Source organism: Chanodichthys erythropterus, chromosome 2 (assembly GCF_024489055.1).
Source record: "Chanodichthys erythropterus isolate Z2021 chromosome 2, ASM2448905v1, whole genome shotgun sequence".
NCBI classification, from domain to species: domain Eukaryota; kingdom Metazoa; phylum Chordata; class Actinopteri; order Cypriniformes; family Xenocyprididae; genus Chanodichthys; species Chanodichthys erythropterus.
The window spans coordinates 40982434-41000000 of record NC_090222.1 but is presented as its reverse complement, the minus strand read 5'-3'; the positions used below and the strand labels follow the sequence as shown (position 1 = coordinate 41000000).

Here is a 17567-nt window from a genome sequence, read left to right as displayed (position 1 = left end):
AGTCACTAAACGCTCGGGCTCTTTTTCCCACTGTGCACTGCGGTGTGGGGCGTTCACCGCGCGGCGTGTCTCCGCTGGGACTCGTGTGGCATGCGAATGACTTCAGGGCTGTGGACGCTGTCTGGGGCGCGTTCAGTATGGAGTCCATTAGCACCAATCTGGACGGAATTTGGGCGGATATTCCACTTCCTGTCTGTTCCTTTGGGGGGCAGTGGGGGTTCATCACAGTAGCTGCTGCCAAACCCCTAAAACACACACTCACTCACTCTCTCTCTCTCACATACACACACACACACACAGAGTAAATGGTCTTAATTGCAGTTGCAGTAAACATGAAAATGAATAAATCTCGTGTGTTGAGCTCGTCCTCATGCCTCTTTCACACACTTCTCACTCCTTCGGGCCGTGATGAGGTCATGCATCATGTGAACGAGCCCCTGGCGGCCCATCGCAATTATAGCTGCATCTCACATCCATAATTTCCCGGTTTGAGTTACGGCCGCTGGTGTGGATGGGTGTGAGAGCGACTCATGCGTGGGAGTTTGCGCTGATCTGTGCTCAGAGAAAAAACACTGATATCAAATCTAAAAATCAGATCACGGTTCCTCCACATGATGTAAGCCGTTTTCGGCACGTTTTCTAATTTTGTTGGGGTCGGGTGTTTTTGTACATGTCCGGTTGCGTTTGGCTCGCGGCTGAGCTGGAACACGTGCGGCGGCTGCGTTTGATGTGAGGCGAGGGCCGCTGTTATGGCTTCTCCCGAAGGTCGCGCTCGGCCACAGGCGCTAGAAAATGGGCTGTTGTAAAAATAAAGGGGGTCGAGGCGCTCGGGCCGCTGCTTCCACACATCTGATGAGTAATACAGCGCAGAGATCTGAGAAATTATGTCATTTCCACTCGGCAGCCCTCTGGAGGAGGAAGATCTCCTCAAATTGACTTCAGCCTTTGATTGGCCGTGTTTTCGTAACGGAATCCGCCTTCAAACGGACAGGAAAGCGCAAGGATCAGGCCTGACCGCGGTCACCGCGCGCTTTGACCCTCACGCTAATTTGTTTAACTTTACAGTTTGAGAAACGCTTAGCGCAGTTCAGAGTGTCGGTGTGATCTCACGCTGACCCAACAGAGTTTCTGTCAGATTCCAGATTCAGAGGAATGATAAACAAGAGTTCACACTGCCAACGGTTTAATCAGCATTAATACACACACACACACACACACACGTTTGTTTTTGTGAATTGTGGGGACTTTCCATAGGCCGCAATGCATTTTATACTGTACAAACCGTACTTTCTATCCCCCTACCCCTAACCCTAAACCCAACCATCACAGGAAACTGTGCACACCTTTATTTTCTCACAAAAACATCATTTAGTATTTTTATTAATTAATTTACATTGTGGGGACCGGTGGCTGGTGAACTCAGGTTTATATTACATCATGGGGACATTTGGTGTGTGTGTGTGTGTGTGTGTGTGTGTGTGTGTGTGTGTGTGTGTGTGTGTGTGTGTGTGTGTGTGTGTGTGTGTGTGTGTGTGTGTGTGTGTGTGTGTGTGTGTGTGTGTGTGTGAGTGAGTGAGTGAGTGAGTGAGTGAGTGAGTGAGTGAGTGAGTGAGTGAGAGAGAGAGAGAGAGAGAGAGAGAGAGAGAGTGAGTTGAGTCAGGGCCGGATTATCCATAGGCGGGATTGGGCGAGTGCCCTGGGGCACCAGCCAATAGGAGGGCACCAAGTGATTTAAGATAATGACTAGACTTTTTTTTAAAAATCATGTTTTGTATTATTTAGCTTGAAAGATATGGTAACAAAATTAACAGTTACAATATATACAGAGAGAATATAAAGAGCCCTGCCCCTTTGATCGCAAAAGTGAAAGTGCCCTTTGCGGTCGCTCGCGGTATAGCACTCCCGCGGGATCCAACGCAACCGTGTGCGGCGCGGGATAAGATTTGATGGTGCGACACTATCGTGTGCGGGTTGCGGGAGAATCAAATGATTCACAGAACTCTCGCAAAATAGAAATATTTAAACAAAAATATCTAAACTAATACATTTGTATTCATATAGCCTATTGCAAAAAAGCAACAAGAACAACAAATATATAAAATAAAATAAAAATTTACAGTCGCAAACATGCGAGATTCTATTTATAACAGTAGAATCTATTGCAATATTAGCCAAACACAGACATATCTGTTGATTTCTGACACGCAATGGAGACGCAACACAATCAGGTGTTTATGTCAGAATCCTCTCACCACTCAAAACGCCAGAGTTTTTATGCAGACGGTGCTGCATAAAAGAGCGGAACTGAATCCTGCGGGCGCGGGGCTGAAAAATCCGTCCCATCTGATGTAGGTCTCTACATCGCGGTGCCCCCGAGTTCCAATTTCTCCTCCCCCAGATGCGATTTTGCCCCTGCCCTAGCGGAGGTATGTGCATGCCACTGCATGGAGGACACCATGGTTTATTCTTGCCTATTTATTTTGAAAATTATTAAAACGAAAATTATAGGCCTATGTAGAGTCCCATACAACCATACATTCACAGTGCTGGTCCGGTGGCTGACGATTCTGTAATTTCGGTCAAATGCACACATTTTTCGCTGTGTATAAAACATAGGCTACAATACGCTTCAAATGATTACACATATGTAAATGTTCATGTGCAATGTTTTTTTTGTTTTTTTTTTTACCTAGGAAGCTCGTATTTACAATAATTCCTATTGCACGTGAAGGCAGAATTAATGAGCAATTTTGCATGCACAAATTCTAGAAAAAAGATTTTCTGCTTAGGTAAGACTTAAAGACTTGTGGGGGGGGCACTTCAAATGTGGTCACCCTATGCACTACACTGTGTTAATCCAGGCCTGGTGTGACTGAGAGTGTGTGTGTGTGTGTGTGTGTGTGTGTGTGTGTGTGTGTGTGTGTGTGTGTGTGTGTGTGTGTGTGTGTGTGTGTGCGTGTGTTTTAACTGCTTAAGCTATCGCTCAGCCTGGAGGCGTCAGTAATAGTTTGTTTCTCCTCTAGAGGTCGCTCTCGTACTGTATAATGACAGTGGACTGATTGTTCCAGCAATCAGCTATTGATGCCGATTATTTGGCAAAAACATTGAATCGGTCAACCTCTAATGCTGACGCGGCGTGTGTTTCAGCTGCTGCACATCTGCATGGAGGGCTGGGGGAACTGGCGCTGGGCCGAACCCTTCAGCGTGGACGAAGTGGGGACGCTGCTGCGAACCATCCAACATAAAGGACAGACGGCGTCTCTCATCATCAGGGTTAAACAGCTCACTGGAGTCCAGAAACAGGTGCACACACAAACCACGACATTCCCACTTAGCAGATCAATAAATGTCATATGACACAGAGCGTCTCTCTGTCAGGTGATCATCTGCGGCAGACAGGTGATGTGCAGTTACCTCCATCAACCCATCGAGCTGCGGCTCGTCCAGCACTACACGGCTCAGGACAGTCAGCCCGTGCTGCGCGAGCGCGTCGCCCGTCTGGAGCCGGACAGCAAACCGCCCTCGTTTGTGCTGGAGGACGCGGAGCTGACGGAGCTGTGTGTGCGCGCGTGCGGCGATGACGCCTGGTCTCAGGACGTCTGTCTGGATCACAGCGACAAACACAACAGCTCTGTGGTGCAGGTGAGTCTCGATCAATAATCAGACGGAGGTCTTATAGTCACTGAAATAAACCAATTTACAAGCATCACATGACGTTTGAGCATCTGATCTGGAACACACGTCCATGAGCGTGTGTGGCGTGATTCCTCAGCGCTGATCATGTCTGAAGGGATTGTGATTGTTTGTTCTTCCTGTGTCCACCCCTGCACTTCCTGTCCAGAGACTCACTGAATGAGCAACATCAGCTGCTGTGTTCAAACACAGGAAATGAATGATGAACCATCAGGGTGTCTTATCGTGTGTGTGTGTGTGTGTGTGTGTGTGTGTGTGCACAGGTGCCGTGTTCTAATGGATCGCTGCTACATGTCTGGTGCACACGAATCCTGCTGGAGCCAAACACACACATGCAGCAGAGAGTGGTGAGTACACACACACACACACACACACACACACACACACACTCGAGTGTATTGATGGTGGTCATCAGTTGATGAGACTGCGCATGCGTGTTCAGGTTGTGTTCAGTCCTCTCTTCATGATGTGGAGTCACCTGCCGGATCCGGTTCTGGTTCATGTGGAGAAGAGGAGTCTGGGTCACAAAGACACGCAGCTCATTCATGGCCGCGGACACCAGGAGGCGCTGCTGAACGTGGAGGCAGATCTAACACACCACCTCACCTTCCAGGCCAGGTACACACACACTCACACACACACACACACACACACACATGCAGTACAGCAAGACTGATGCTTTAAACTCTCAAACTCTCGTCCTGTAATGACACACAGGAATCTCTCACTGCGTTGAGTGTGTGTGTGTGTGTGTGGTCAGACACAGACAGTCATAGCCACACACACTCTCTTGTGTTCGCTGAGTGAACTGCAGACAGGAGCTTGTTCTGTGTGTGTTTGAAACCCACACACTGTTCTTGCTGTTCCACTGAGTCGTTACCCATAATGCAGTGATTGTGTGTTTGTGTTCCAGGGAGGAAGAGGACGCGTCTCACTGTGCAGTTCCTGTGTCCACTGCTGTTATTAAACAGATCCTGAGCAGAGCAGCACCAGAACAGAACCAGAACCAGCAGGATGTTCTACAGCACTTCTATGGAGAGAAGACGTCCAGCGATCCGGCCTGGCCCTACAGCAGCCGACAGACAGACAGGTGCGCGCACACATACACACACACACACTCACTCACACACACTCGCACGTGTCATGTGATGCATTCATTCATGCATTAAAGTCTGTTCACCCCAAGAATGATAATTATAACCGTAAAGCTGCAATAATCACAAAACTATAACAATAAAATCACAGAGGAATAGTTGAAATCACTTAATTTTTTCTAGCTGATGAACCATAAAAACATTAACAGCCTATCAAAATCCCATAGTTATCGTTATCATTTTAGTTATTGTTATAGTTATCACTATAGTTATCTTTATCATTATAGTATCATAAGTAATCACTAGTTATCGTTATAGTTATCACTATAGTTATCGTTATCATTATAGTTATCGTTAGTTATCACTAGTTATCGTTAGTCATTGTTATACTTATCCCTATAGTTAGGGTTATCATTTTAGTTATCATTATAGTACTCACTATAGTTAATCGTACAGTGTGGATGCTAATATCGTTATAGTGACAGTTCTTGGTGTGAACAGGGCTGAAATATATACTTCACAGCTGCTCAACATGTCGTTGTCTGTGTGTTTGTGTGTGTGTGTGTTCAGGTGTGCGGTGGAGTCGGTGGCGCAGTGGGACAGTCCGATGCAGGTGCGTCTGAGTGCGTGGCGCTCGGGTCTGAACACGCTGCTGGTGGAGCTGCTGCCGTGGGCTCTTCTTGTGAACCGCTCACACTGGGACCTCTGGATGTTTGAGGCCGAGAGTATCATAGTGCAGATACCAGCCGGGAAAACCATCGTACCGCCAAACTTTAAGGTCTGTCAGACTGTCTGCATCACAACAGTGTTAAGAACAGAATCACTCTGTAACGTCTGTCCTGAACGTGTGTGTGACCCACAGGACGCCTTCCAGATTGGCATTTACTGGCCGCACACTAACACGGTACACAAGTCTCCTGCCGTGCGATTGGTCCACGAGGTGTCATCACCGCGGTGGCCGGAGGGGGGTGGAGCAGACGTCCTGCTACTGGATGAGGAGGGATACATACACACGGACATCACACTTGGAACACAGCATGGAAATCTCAAGGTGTGTGTGTGATTGATTGTTTTATCATTGCTGTCTCTGCATTGATGAGTTTAATTTGGAATCAGTAACTCGTCTCTTTCTGTCCATCTTTCGCAGCTCTGTCAGTTTTGTGTGTCGTCTTCAGTGAAATACGGGATTCAGGTTTTGCAGATTGAGGATAAAACTGTCCTGGTGAACAACACAACAAACAACATCAAATGTAGAGCTGTGATCCAACAACACACAACAGCCACACCTGAGCAGGTACAACACACACACACACACACACATTGAGGTGAATGTCATGAAAAGTCAAAAGAAACTTTAGTAACTCTGTCTCTCTCCGTCTGTCTGTCAGCCCTGTCATATCCCTGAGTCGTCTGGCTTCACTCTGGGTCCTGCGGGTGTGGCCGGAGATCAGGTGTGCTGTGCCGTGCCATGCTGGGACGTCCTGCGGGACGGTCAGACAGCAGAGGACGTGCAGCTGTCGGTGAAGCAGCTGCTGTTGAGCTGCGAGGCTGCGGTGGCGCTGCAGTGGAGTCCTGCGGCTCTTGTGCGAACGGATTTCCCCAGACAGAGCGTTTCTGTGCCCGTGGAGCCGGACACCGACTGGCCCTTCAACACGAGGTGAGACAGAAACTATAATGAATAATGACTCTCCTGTCTTCTGTAGAGCTGCTTTACTCCTGAATCTGAATTTGTCTCATATTTGATGAAGTTTGCATTACTGATTCTGTTATTTTCCTGTTTCTTACTGTGAATTTGCTTTGAAATGATCAGTACTGTAGAGTTGACAGAAACACAACAAACAATGTACAGCTGCTATAACACCTCAGTCCTCAAGAGGGCGCTAAAGTTCAAAGCAGCTTCACAGTTATAAACTGGGAAATATGTCTTAATGTTGCAAAATTCATCATTTATAAAACAAACTTTAAACAATTATAAGACAATAGAGTTATTTAGCTCAATTTACTTAAAATCTTCTCATCTGGTTAATCAGTAATATACCTTTAACCCAAACCCTCGGCACAGTGCTGAGTGTGTGTTCATGTTCAGAAACACAATGACTGTGTGTCTCTCTGTTTTTCTGTGAGTCTGGTGTTAATTAATGACGCATCCGGCTGTCTGTGGGTTGATGAAGGGTCTTCTGTGGTCAGTGAGTGACTCATATGTGTGTGTGTGTGTGTGTGTGTGTGTGTTTTAGGCCTCTGGTTCTGACCTGTCAGGAGCATCTGGGCGTCACGTATCTCACAGTGAGCGAAGATCAATGTCCACGGATGCTGATTCACAACCGCTGCCCCAAGAGCCTCTTACTGAAGGAGAACGTCAGGGGTAACACACTCTCACACACTGACACACACATACTCTATCTTTCACACACACAAACACACACACACGCACACACACACACACACACAGTGTAAAGACCTTACATGTGTGTGTTTCAGAGTCTCTGAGGTCGGAGGTGTTCTGCCGGATGGTTCCTGCTCACTCATCTGTCCATCATGAGCTGTTTCATCAGGCTTCCAGCTTCCCTGAGTGCCGACAGAAAGAGACGCTGCCCACCCTGCAGCTTCGCATCGTCACAGACACGCCCACCAGCCCCATACCCACACCCACCAGCCCAGAAGCCATGCCCACCTCACACGGCTGGACTGACGCCATTGATATCAGCAGCCCTGGAACACAGGTGAACAACAACACCTGACCTTAGGAGAAAATATTGTGAATTTTCTGATAAAAATGATGATTGTGATTTAAAATGTGTGTCTGTCTGTTTTGTAGGTTATTTTTCTTCCTGGTTTCGGCTGTTTGTACATTGATGTTGTTCAGCAGAGTGGCTCCATCACACTGACACTCGCACCAGAGAGCAGCGCTGCAGACGTCATCTCACGCCACAGGTACAACACACTTCTGCTTCACGCGTGTGTTCAGGTCCTCCACTGGAGGGCAGCGTTTGACACTCACCTCAGTTAATGTCATCATGAAAGGGAAGTTGTGTTCATCTTTTCTTCTGTATTGTGCCGTATATCCGAGTGAAATGCCTCTTAAACAAGAACAAATGTAGGGCGGGGCTTGATGTTGTCCATGGGGAATTGATTGGATGGTGGTAGATCTCATGTGAGTGACAGGTTGCCCCGCCCTCATCATCAGAGAAGAGAAGAGATGCTGCAAGAGTTATTCTGATTCAAGATTATGAGACATGAATTTAAAACAAAAACCTATTTTGATGTCATGATGTGTTTCTTGCAGGCTGTCCAATCAGATGGTGTCGTTCAAGATTCTGCTGAACGAGGCGAGCGTGGCGCTCTGTGATGACATCACCAGCCCGTCCGGTTCAGTGGAGCTGCTGCGTCTCACTGTCTCCAAACTGCTGCTCCAGCTGCCGCCCTGCGAACCCTCGGCCGACGGCACCGATGCGCCACCTGTTCACACCGTCCAGATGCACTGCGGCGGCCTGCAGGTGGACAACCAGCTGTACGAGCGCGCCAGCTTCCACTTCCCCGTCATCATGTGTCAGGAGCCTCCGGGCGACCTTGCGCTGATCCCGCAGGATGCCTGCTTCCTGTCTCTGAGCATCACCATCTCCGACTCTGGACATCTAGACCGGCTCGCCTTCAGCATCAGACCGGCGCGCGTCTACCTGGAGGACACCTTCATCTACTACATGAAGACGCTCTTCCACACATACATCCCAGAATGCACCATGAGTGGGCGGGGCGTTGGCAGAGGGGTGGAGTCGGCGCTCCCGCAGGAGGTTCTGGAATCCATGCGTGCTCTGGTGACGCCGCTGCGGCTTCAGAAGCTGTCGATCGAGCCGGTTCATCTGCTGGTCAGCATCCACGCGTCTCTGAAGCTCTACATCGCCTCCGATCACACGCCGCTGTCCTTCTCGCTGTTCGAGCGCGGCCCCATTTGCACCACGTCTCGACAGCTGGTTCACACGCTCGCCATGCACTACGCCGCTGGCGCCCTCTTCAGGGCAGGTGCGTCTCACACACAAACACACACCATCAGCTTCTTTTTGTGTCAGAAAGGAGATGCTAAATATTTCCTTGTACTGAAAGAAAATAAACATCTGTTTCTGAAACAAAAACCCAGTTTAAGCTTAGAAAGTTTAGAAAGTAGTTTATCAATATATGGCTTGAAAGTTAATCGACTATCAAATAAAATACCCAGGTACTTATAACTTGCAAAATGTTCTATTTTTGTTCCCTGGGAAGAAATAATATCAGGAAGATTCCTTGGTAGAGCTTTGGAATTTGAAAAAAATCATTAATTTAGTTTTGTCTGTATTTAAAACCAGTTTAAGTTGACAGAGAGGGGACTGTACAATATCGACGCTGATTAATAGCAGTGTTGTGTGCATAAAGATGGTACATAGCATTGGGAATGTTGTCACAAATATTATTTATGTAGAAGGAAAATTAAATGGGTCCCAAAACAGAGCCCTGAGGGACACCTGTAGAGACAGATGAACCCTTTAAAAACACACACTGTGTTCTCACTGAAGGGTAGTTTGCAAACCATTTGATAGCATTATCTGAGAGACCAAAAATAGCAAGTCTTTTTGAAAGGATGTCATGATCAACTGTGTCAATGAGATCCTTCTGAACAGATTTGTTTACCGTCTAGGGCATTTATAATATCACTAAACACTTTCATAGCAGCAGTGACAGTACTACGCTGCTTTCTAAAACCAGACTGAGAAGATTATTTATTTCCAGGAAAGTTTTTAATTGTTCATTCACTAATTTCTTCAAAAAATTGGCCTATTGTTCAACTGCAGTGAATCCTCCCTTTAATAAGAGGAGAAACAAACACAGACTTTAACTTTTGATCACAAGTTTTTACAGCTGAAGATGTCCTGATTTTCTTTTTTCTAACAAAAAATAATTAATCAAATTTTTTGTTTATTTAACACCATCTGTACACATTACAAACACATTTTTGGAAACAGTCTTCCGTAAACGACAGAACAAGACGACATAAACAAAGAACACACACATCAACGTATAGTAATTTATCTGCTTTATTACAGTGACTGTGTTTATTTAGTACAGAGCAGTCGAATCCTGTCTGGCACTAATGGAAGCTCATAATAATCTGTGTGTAAATCTGTGTTTTGTGTACTTGTGAGAGCCAAATATCATGACAATCAACGGTTGAGGACATTTTATGTGTCTTCACTAGCTAAAAACACTCATAAATCTGCCAAATCATGTTTGTATTGTTTTGCACTGGTTTCTGTGACGGTTACACCAGAGAAAATATCATTAACCTGATGATACACTGTGTGTGTGTGTGTGTGTGTGTGTGTGTGTGTGTGTGTGTGTGTGTGCAGGTTGGGTCGTTGGGTCTCTTGAGATTCTCGGCAGTCCCGCCAGTCTCGTGCGGAGTATCGGAAACGGCGTGTCAGATTTCTTCCGCTTGCCGTACGAGGGTTTGACTCGCGGGCCGGGAGCTTTTATCAGCGGCGTCTCTAGAGGAACAAACTCGTTCATCAAACACATTTCTAAAGGTAAAGACACACACACACACACACACACTCTTGACCTGCGATGGTGGCTTTAATTGATGTAATATCAACTACTGCATGATCAAACCTATGTTGCACAGATTACCTGTCAGTGAATGAAAAGTCCAAGAATACACATGACGCTACACATGTGATCCAGCAGCAGCGCGTCCATCACGAGTGTAACCGTGTGTTTCGATGCTGACATGTGTGTGTGTGTGTGTGTGTGTGTGTGTCTACAGGGACTCTGACATCCATCACGAATCTGGCCACGAGTCTGGCGCGTAACATGGACCGTCTGTCGCTGGACGACGAGCATTACATGCGTCAGGAGGAGTGGAGGCGGCAGCTGCCGGAGACTCTGGGAGACGGACTGAGACAAGGCCTGTCCAGACTGGGCATCAGCCTGCTGGGTGAGACACGTGTCCACGCTTCATTCCACAAACATCCCAAACTCAAGTATGAGACGCATTCACTCATGCCGTGTGTGTGTGTGTGTAGGAGCGATCGCAGGAATCGTGGATCAGCCCATGCAGACGTTCACACGGACACTGGATCTGCCGAACTCGGCGAGCAGCACCGCCCGCGGCGTCATCTCAGGGGTGGGGAAAGGCATCGTGGGAGTTTTCACCAAGCCAATAGGAGGAGCAGCTGAGCTGGTGTCGCAGACGGGATACGGTACGAGGACATTCACGCACACGAGCGCAGGAGAGTGTGTTGATGTGCACGTGTGCAGTGACCGTGTGTGTGTGTGTCGCAGGTCTGCTGCATGGCGCGGGTCTCTGGCAGCTTCCCAAACAGCTGCACCCGCCGACAGACTCCAGATCAGCCGACGCCAACAACAGCCACGTCAAATACGTCTGGTAAACCAACACATTCACTCGGAAAAACCTGGATATATGATTTTAGACCTGGAAAAGTCATGGAAATAAATCAAATATTTAAAAATCATGGAAGTTTGTGTAAGGAATATACATTTTTTTAGTTATGTCAAGCTTTAAAATATTTTATCGGGTAAAAAGTTCTTGTTTGTAAGTAAAAAAAAGTAGTAATATTAATTTAAAAACCTTATCCTTTAATTATGTACGATTAGATGCATCATGTAAATTCAACAGTAATAAAAAGTGTAAACCCTGAAGAACATAACTTAAAAAAGAAAACTAAAACTAAAAAAAGATTTTGTTAATTTCAATAATTGAACAAGATTTAAGATTTAAGATTTCTCTGATGTCACTTGATAAACAAGTTACAGATGTTACAGATAAATTATTCATTTTAATTTGCAGTTTTTATGATATAATTAACTTTTTGAATGTTTTATTTTGATATTTTAAAATTAGTTATTTTATTTTACATTTTTGTTTTATTTAATTTTAGTATGTTTTATTTTGATAGATATTAATTTAAAATTAGTTATTTTAATTAAAATTAATTCATTTTAAAATTAATACTTTTATTTTACATTTTTATGATTTAATTAATTTTTAGTATGTATTATTTTGATAGATATTAATTTAAAATTTGTTATTTTAATTAAAATTAATTAATTTTAACATTAATAATTTAATTTTACATTTTTATGATTTAATTAATTTTTAATATGTTTTGAGTTATTATTTTAAAATCTGTTATTTTACATTTTTATGATTTAATTGATTTTTATTGTTTTATTTTTTTATTGTTATTATATTAAAATTAATAATTTTATTTTACATTTTTATGATTTAATACATTTTTAGTATGTTTTATTTTGATAGCTATTATTTTTAAATGAATCATTTCATTTTAGACTTAGTGTTTTATTTTGATAGTTATTTAAAAATTAGTTATTTTATTTTGCATTTTTATAATTAATTTTTAGTGTTTTTTGATAGTTTTTATTTTAAAATTATTTTATTTTACATTTCTATGCTTTAATTTTAGTATGTTTTATTTTTCATTATTATATTAAAATTAATCATTTTATTTTACATTTTTATGATTTCATTAATTTTTTGTTTTTTTATTTTTTATTTTTTATTTTTAAATTATTTTATTTTACATTTCTATGCTTTAATTAATTTTTTAGTATGTTTTATTTTTCATTGTTGTTATATTAAAATTAATCATTTTATTTTACATTTTTATGATTTCATAAATTTTTAGTGCTTTTTTGAGTTTTTATTTTTAAATTATTTTATTTTACATTTCTATGCTTTAATTTTTTTGTGTGTTTTATTTTTCATTGTTATTATATTAAAATTAATCATTTTATTTTACATTTTTATGATTTCATTAATTTTTTGAAACCGATTCTGAGGATGAGCTTCAGTCCGCACGTCTCCTCAGTGTGTGTGTGTGCGTGTGTGCGGCTGGAATCGATCTCCCATAATCCCCTGCGACTCAGGCCGTGTCTCTGTCTCTGCAGGAAGATGCTGCAGTCTCTGGGCCGTCCTGAGCTGCACATGGCTCTGGAGGTGCGTATGGTGAGCGGATCGGGTCAGGAACACGCGGGCTGTCTGCTGCTGAGCGGAGAGGTTCTGTTCGTGGTCAGTGTGTGTGAGGACGCGCAGCAGCAGGCCTTCCCCATCACTGAGATCCAGTGTGAACACGACACACACACGCCTGGACGCATCACACTCACACTGCAGCAGCACCGCATGACCAGTGACGGCGAGGTACACACACACACACACATACCCACACACACGCCCACACACACACACACACATACCCACACATATACACACACACACACACACACACATACCCACACACACGCCCACACACACACACACACACATACCCACACACACACACATACCCACACACACACACACACACACACATACACATACCCACACACACACACACACACACACACAAACCCACACACACACACACACACACACACATACACATACCCACACACACACACACACACACACACACACACACATACACATACCCACACACACACCCACACACACACACACACACACACACGTTTGTTTTTGTGAATTGTGGGGACTTTCCATAGGCCGCAATGCATTTTATACTGTACAAACCGTACTTTCTATCCCCCTACCCTACCCCTAACCCTAAACCTAACCATCACAGGAAACTGTGCACACCTTTATTTTCTCACAAAAACATCATTTAGTATTTTTATTAATTAATTTACATTGTGGGGACCGGTGGCTGGTCCGCACGATGTAGGTGAACTCAGATTTATATTACATCGTGGGGACATTTGGTCCGCACAATGTAATATAAACAAAAGCATACCCACACACACACACACACACACACACACACATACCCACACACATACCCACACACACACACACACACACACACACACACACACACACACACACACACACGCCTGGACGCATCACACTCACACTGCAGCAGCACCGCATGACCAGTGATGGCGAGGTACACACACACACACAAGTCTGGTTCACTATCCTAATGTAAAGGTTTTTAGTAACCATTGAGATGCACTCTTTCCCTGCCATTGATTGAAATTTCTGGCAATCCATGTTTTCACTGTTATATGGTAGGGGGCGCTGTTACGCATCTTCTGAAAGAATACCGAATGTCCAGATCAAAACACAGGCAAGGAAGAAGCAGAATCGAGCAACAGATCGTTGCATTGTTGACGCATATGAAAAATAACACAATCATCAAACATTCAACAGCATATCAATCAAAACTGCCTAACGTTGCTGAATGAAATGAAGAGGAAACGACTATGAAGCTTTGAGGTTGTTGATGGACTCGGATCTACTCCATCTGTGTTTTGATCACGAGGTTGAATACAGTTACTTATTCGTCCCTTGAAATGATGCGACGCTTCCTTAAGCACACTATGTGCATGTCGCTGGTCACGAGCGCTGTTAGAAATTTATGAATAAATTCAGCATTTCAAAAAATTATTTTAATAAAGGACATATTGATCTTGTGAAAAACACATTTTTGGGTCATTTTATTGGACCAGTATTTTTTAATTGACTGTTAAATTTCTCTGTCGCATATGTACTGAGACGCCTATTTGCCATCAGCCCATTTCGCGGTGCTATTCCTTGGCTGACACAGAAGGTGCTTTAAAATGGACATTAGCCCATTATAATAGAGCTACTGCTCTAACAAAATTCACATTTTCAGCATTTTTTCTGTAGAATTCTTTTTTTATGAAGCGTTGAACTTGGCACATGACACCATGCACAAAGAGCCGTATTGCACCTTCAGCCCAATTTGTGGCGCTGTTTCCCGGCAACCTCAGTGGGGGCGTTAAAGAGGACATTAGTCCATTATAGTAGAGCTACTGCTCTAACAAAATACAGATTTTCAGCATTTTTTACTGTAGAATTATTTTTTTATGAAGCATTGAACTTGGCACATGACACCATGCACAAAGAGCCGTATTGCACCTTCAGCCCAATTTGCGGTGCTGTTTCTCGGCCGAGACAGAAGGTGCATTAAAGAGGACATTAGCCCATCATAGTAGAGCTACTGCTCTAACAAAATACAGATTTTCAGCATTTTTTACTGTAGAATTATTTTTTTATAAAGCATTGAACTTGGCACATGACACCATGCACAAAGAGCCATGTTGCACCTTCAGCCCAATTTGCCGTGCTGTTTCTCGGCCAACACAGAAGGTGCATTAAAGAGGACATTAGCCCATCATAGTAGAGCTACTGCTCTAACAAAATACAGATTTTCAGCATTTTTTACTGTAGAATTATTTTTTTATGAAGCGTTGAACTTGGCACATGACACCATGCACAAAGAGCCGTATTGCACCTTCAGCCCAATTTGCAGCGCTGTTTCTCGGCCGACACAGAAGGTGCATTAAAGAGGACATAAGCCCATCATAGTAGAGCTACTGCTCTAACAAAATACAGATTTTCAGCATTTTTTACTGTAGAATGAAATTTTTATGAAGCGTTGAACTTGGCACATTACACAATTCCCTTTGAGCCGTATTGCACCTTCAGCCCAATTTGTGGCGCTGTTTCCCGGCAACCTCAGTGGGGGCGTTAAAGAAGACATTAGTCCATTATAGTAGAGCTACTGCTCTAACAAAATACAAATTTTCAGCATTTTTTACTGTAGAATTATTTTTTTATGAAGCATTGAACTTGGCACATGACACCATGCACAAAGAGCCGTATTGCACCTTCAGCCCAATTTGCAGCGCTGTTTCTCGGCCGACACAGAAGGTGCATTAAAGAGGACATAAGCCCATCATAGTAGAGCTACTGCTCTAACAAAATACAAATTTTCAGCATTTTTTACTGTAGAATTATTTTTTTATAAAGCATTGAACTTGGCACATGACACAATTCCCTTTGAGCCGTATTGCACCTTCAGCCCAATTCGCGGCGCTGTTTCTCGGCAACCTCAGAGGGTGCGTTAAATTGGACATGATCCCATTATAGTAGAGCTACTACTCTAACGAAATCCAAATTTTAAGCAGTTTTTACTGTGGAATTATTTTTTTATGAAGCTTTAAACTTGGCACATGACACCATGCACAAAGAGCCGTATTGCACCTTCAGCCCAATTTGCGGTGCTGTTTCTCGGCCGAGACAGAAGGTGCATTAAAGAGGACATTAGCCCATCATAGTAGAGCTACTGCTCTAACAAAATACAGATTTTCAGCATTTTTTACTGTAGAATTATTTTTTTATGAAGCATTGAACTTGGCACATGACACCATGCACAAAGAGCCGTATTGCACCTTCAGCCCAATTTGTGGTGCTGTTTCTCGGCCGAGACAGAAGGTGCATTAAAAAAGACATTAGCCCATCATAGTAGAGCTACTGCTCTAACAAAATACAGATTTTTTAACATTTTTTACTATAAAATTACTTTTTTATGAAGCTTTGAACTTGGCACATGACACAATGCACAAAGAGCCGTATTGCACCTTCAGCCCAATTTGCAGCGCTGTTTCTCGGCCGACACAGAAGGTGCATTAAAGAGGACATAAGCCCATCATAGTAGAGCTACTGCTCTAACAAAATACAGATTTTCAGCATTTTTTACTGTAGAATGAAATTTTTATGAAGCGTTGAACTTGGCACATTACACAATTCCCTTTGAGCCGTATTGCACCTTCAGCCCAATTTGTGGCGCTGTTTCCCGGCAACCTCAGTGGGGGCGTTAAAGAAGACATTAGTCCATTATAGTAGAGCTACTGCTCTAACAAAATACAGATTTTCAGCATTTTTTACTGTAGAATTATTTTTTTATGAAGCATTGAACTTGGCACATTACACAATGCACAAAGAGCCGTATTGCACCTTCAGCCCAATTTGCAGCGCTGTTTCTCGGCCGACACAGAAGGTGCATTAAAGAGGACATAAGCCCATCATAGTAGAGCTACTGCTCTAACAAAATACAGATTTTCAGCATTTTTTACTATAGAATGACATTTTTATGAAACTTTGAACTTGGCACATGACACCATGCACAAAGAGCCATATTGCCCAGAGGGTGCAATAAAGGGGACATTTGCCTATTATAGTATAGTACTACTACTCTAATGAATTACTGTAGAATTCTTTATTTTTTTTTATTAATATGAATAAAATCCTGTTAATATTGTTCACACACTCCCTCTCCCTCTCCCTCTCTCTCTCTCTCTCTCTCTCTCTCTCTCAGGCCGACGGGTCTCGTGAGCGTCTCTCGGAGCTGCAGTACAGCCGGCTGGTGGATTTCGTCACTGGAGCATCTCAATATTTGTCTCCTTCTCTGTCGTCGCTCCATCAGCATCCGCCCATCACTCCAGCGGAGCCGCCACCCACCGTCTCCAAAACATACCAGTATCACGCAGACCCCGCCTTCGCACGCGTGTTCGTCTGCAAGTTCACCATGGTGAAAAACAGAGCGCTGCGCATCGGCTTCCACTGATGCTCTTATCCTCAGACTTTATTATTTAAAGAGTGTAAAACACTTTATTGAGACTTCACTACATAAGCCAGAGCTCGTCTCTAAGCCGCTGCTTTCTGTATGAATGTCATGCTTTAAACCAAATGAAGGCCTTTCGTTTTGTATTTTTATAAATAATGCAAGAAAGATGATTTACTGTTTTTATTGTATTATTTGCTCCTGTATTCTGGTGTAATGAAAATATAAGTGTTGCTTCACAATGAATCTACGTTTTGTAATAAAATCAGGTGTATCATTAGATTGAGGTCAGTGTGTCTGGTGTCTGTCTTCGTTTTCACTCTTC

General features: G+C 43.5%; 1 protein-coding gene across 9 annotated transcripts in view; it reads left to right on the top strand.

Annotated features, from left to right (window-relative positions):
* The window catches only part of LOC137002215 (intermembrane lipid transfer protein VPS13B-like), a 110401-nt gene extending 92861 nt beyond the window's left edge, over positions 1-17540 (top strand). For all 9 annotated transcript variants that reach the window (XM_067361811.1, XM_067361819.1, XM_067361745.1 and 6 more), the window contains exons 44-62: positions 3148-3303; positions 3379-3642; positions 3957-4040; positions 4136-4311; positions 4607-4783; positions 5358-5565; positions 5650-5838; positions 5935-6081; positions 6176-6444; positions 7022-7149; positions 7266-7507; positions 7603-7718; positions 8071-8804; positions 10163-10339; positions 10579-10749; positions 10838-11014; positions 11097-11199; positions 12744-12993; positions 16997-17540. In XM_067361811.1, the coding sequence (XP_067217912.1) occupies positions 3148-3303; positions 3379-3642; positions 3957-4040; positions 4136-4311; positions 4607-4783; positions 5358-5565; positions 5650-5838; positions 5935-6081; positions 6176-6444; positions 7022-7149; positions 7266-7507; positions 7603-7718; positions 8071-8804; positions 10163-10339; positions 10579-10749; positions 10838-11014; positions 11097-11199; positions 12744-12993; positions 16997-17245 (4017 nt within the window). In that variant the 3' untranslated portion in view covers positions 17246-17540. The remainder of the gene's footprint in view (positions 1-3147; positions 3304-3378; positions 3643-3956; positions 4041-4135; positions 4312-4606; positions 4784-5357; positions 5566-5649; positions 5839-5934; positions 6082-6175; positions 6445-7021; positions 7150-7265; positions 7508-7602; positions 7719-8070; positions 8805-10162; positions 10340-10578; positions 10750-10837; positions 11015-11096; positions 11200-12743; positions 12994-16996) is intronic.
* Positions 17541-17567: the final 27 nt, after the last annotated feature.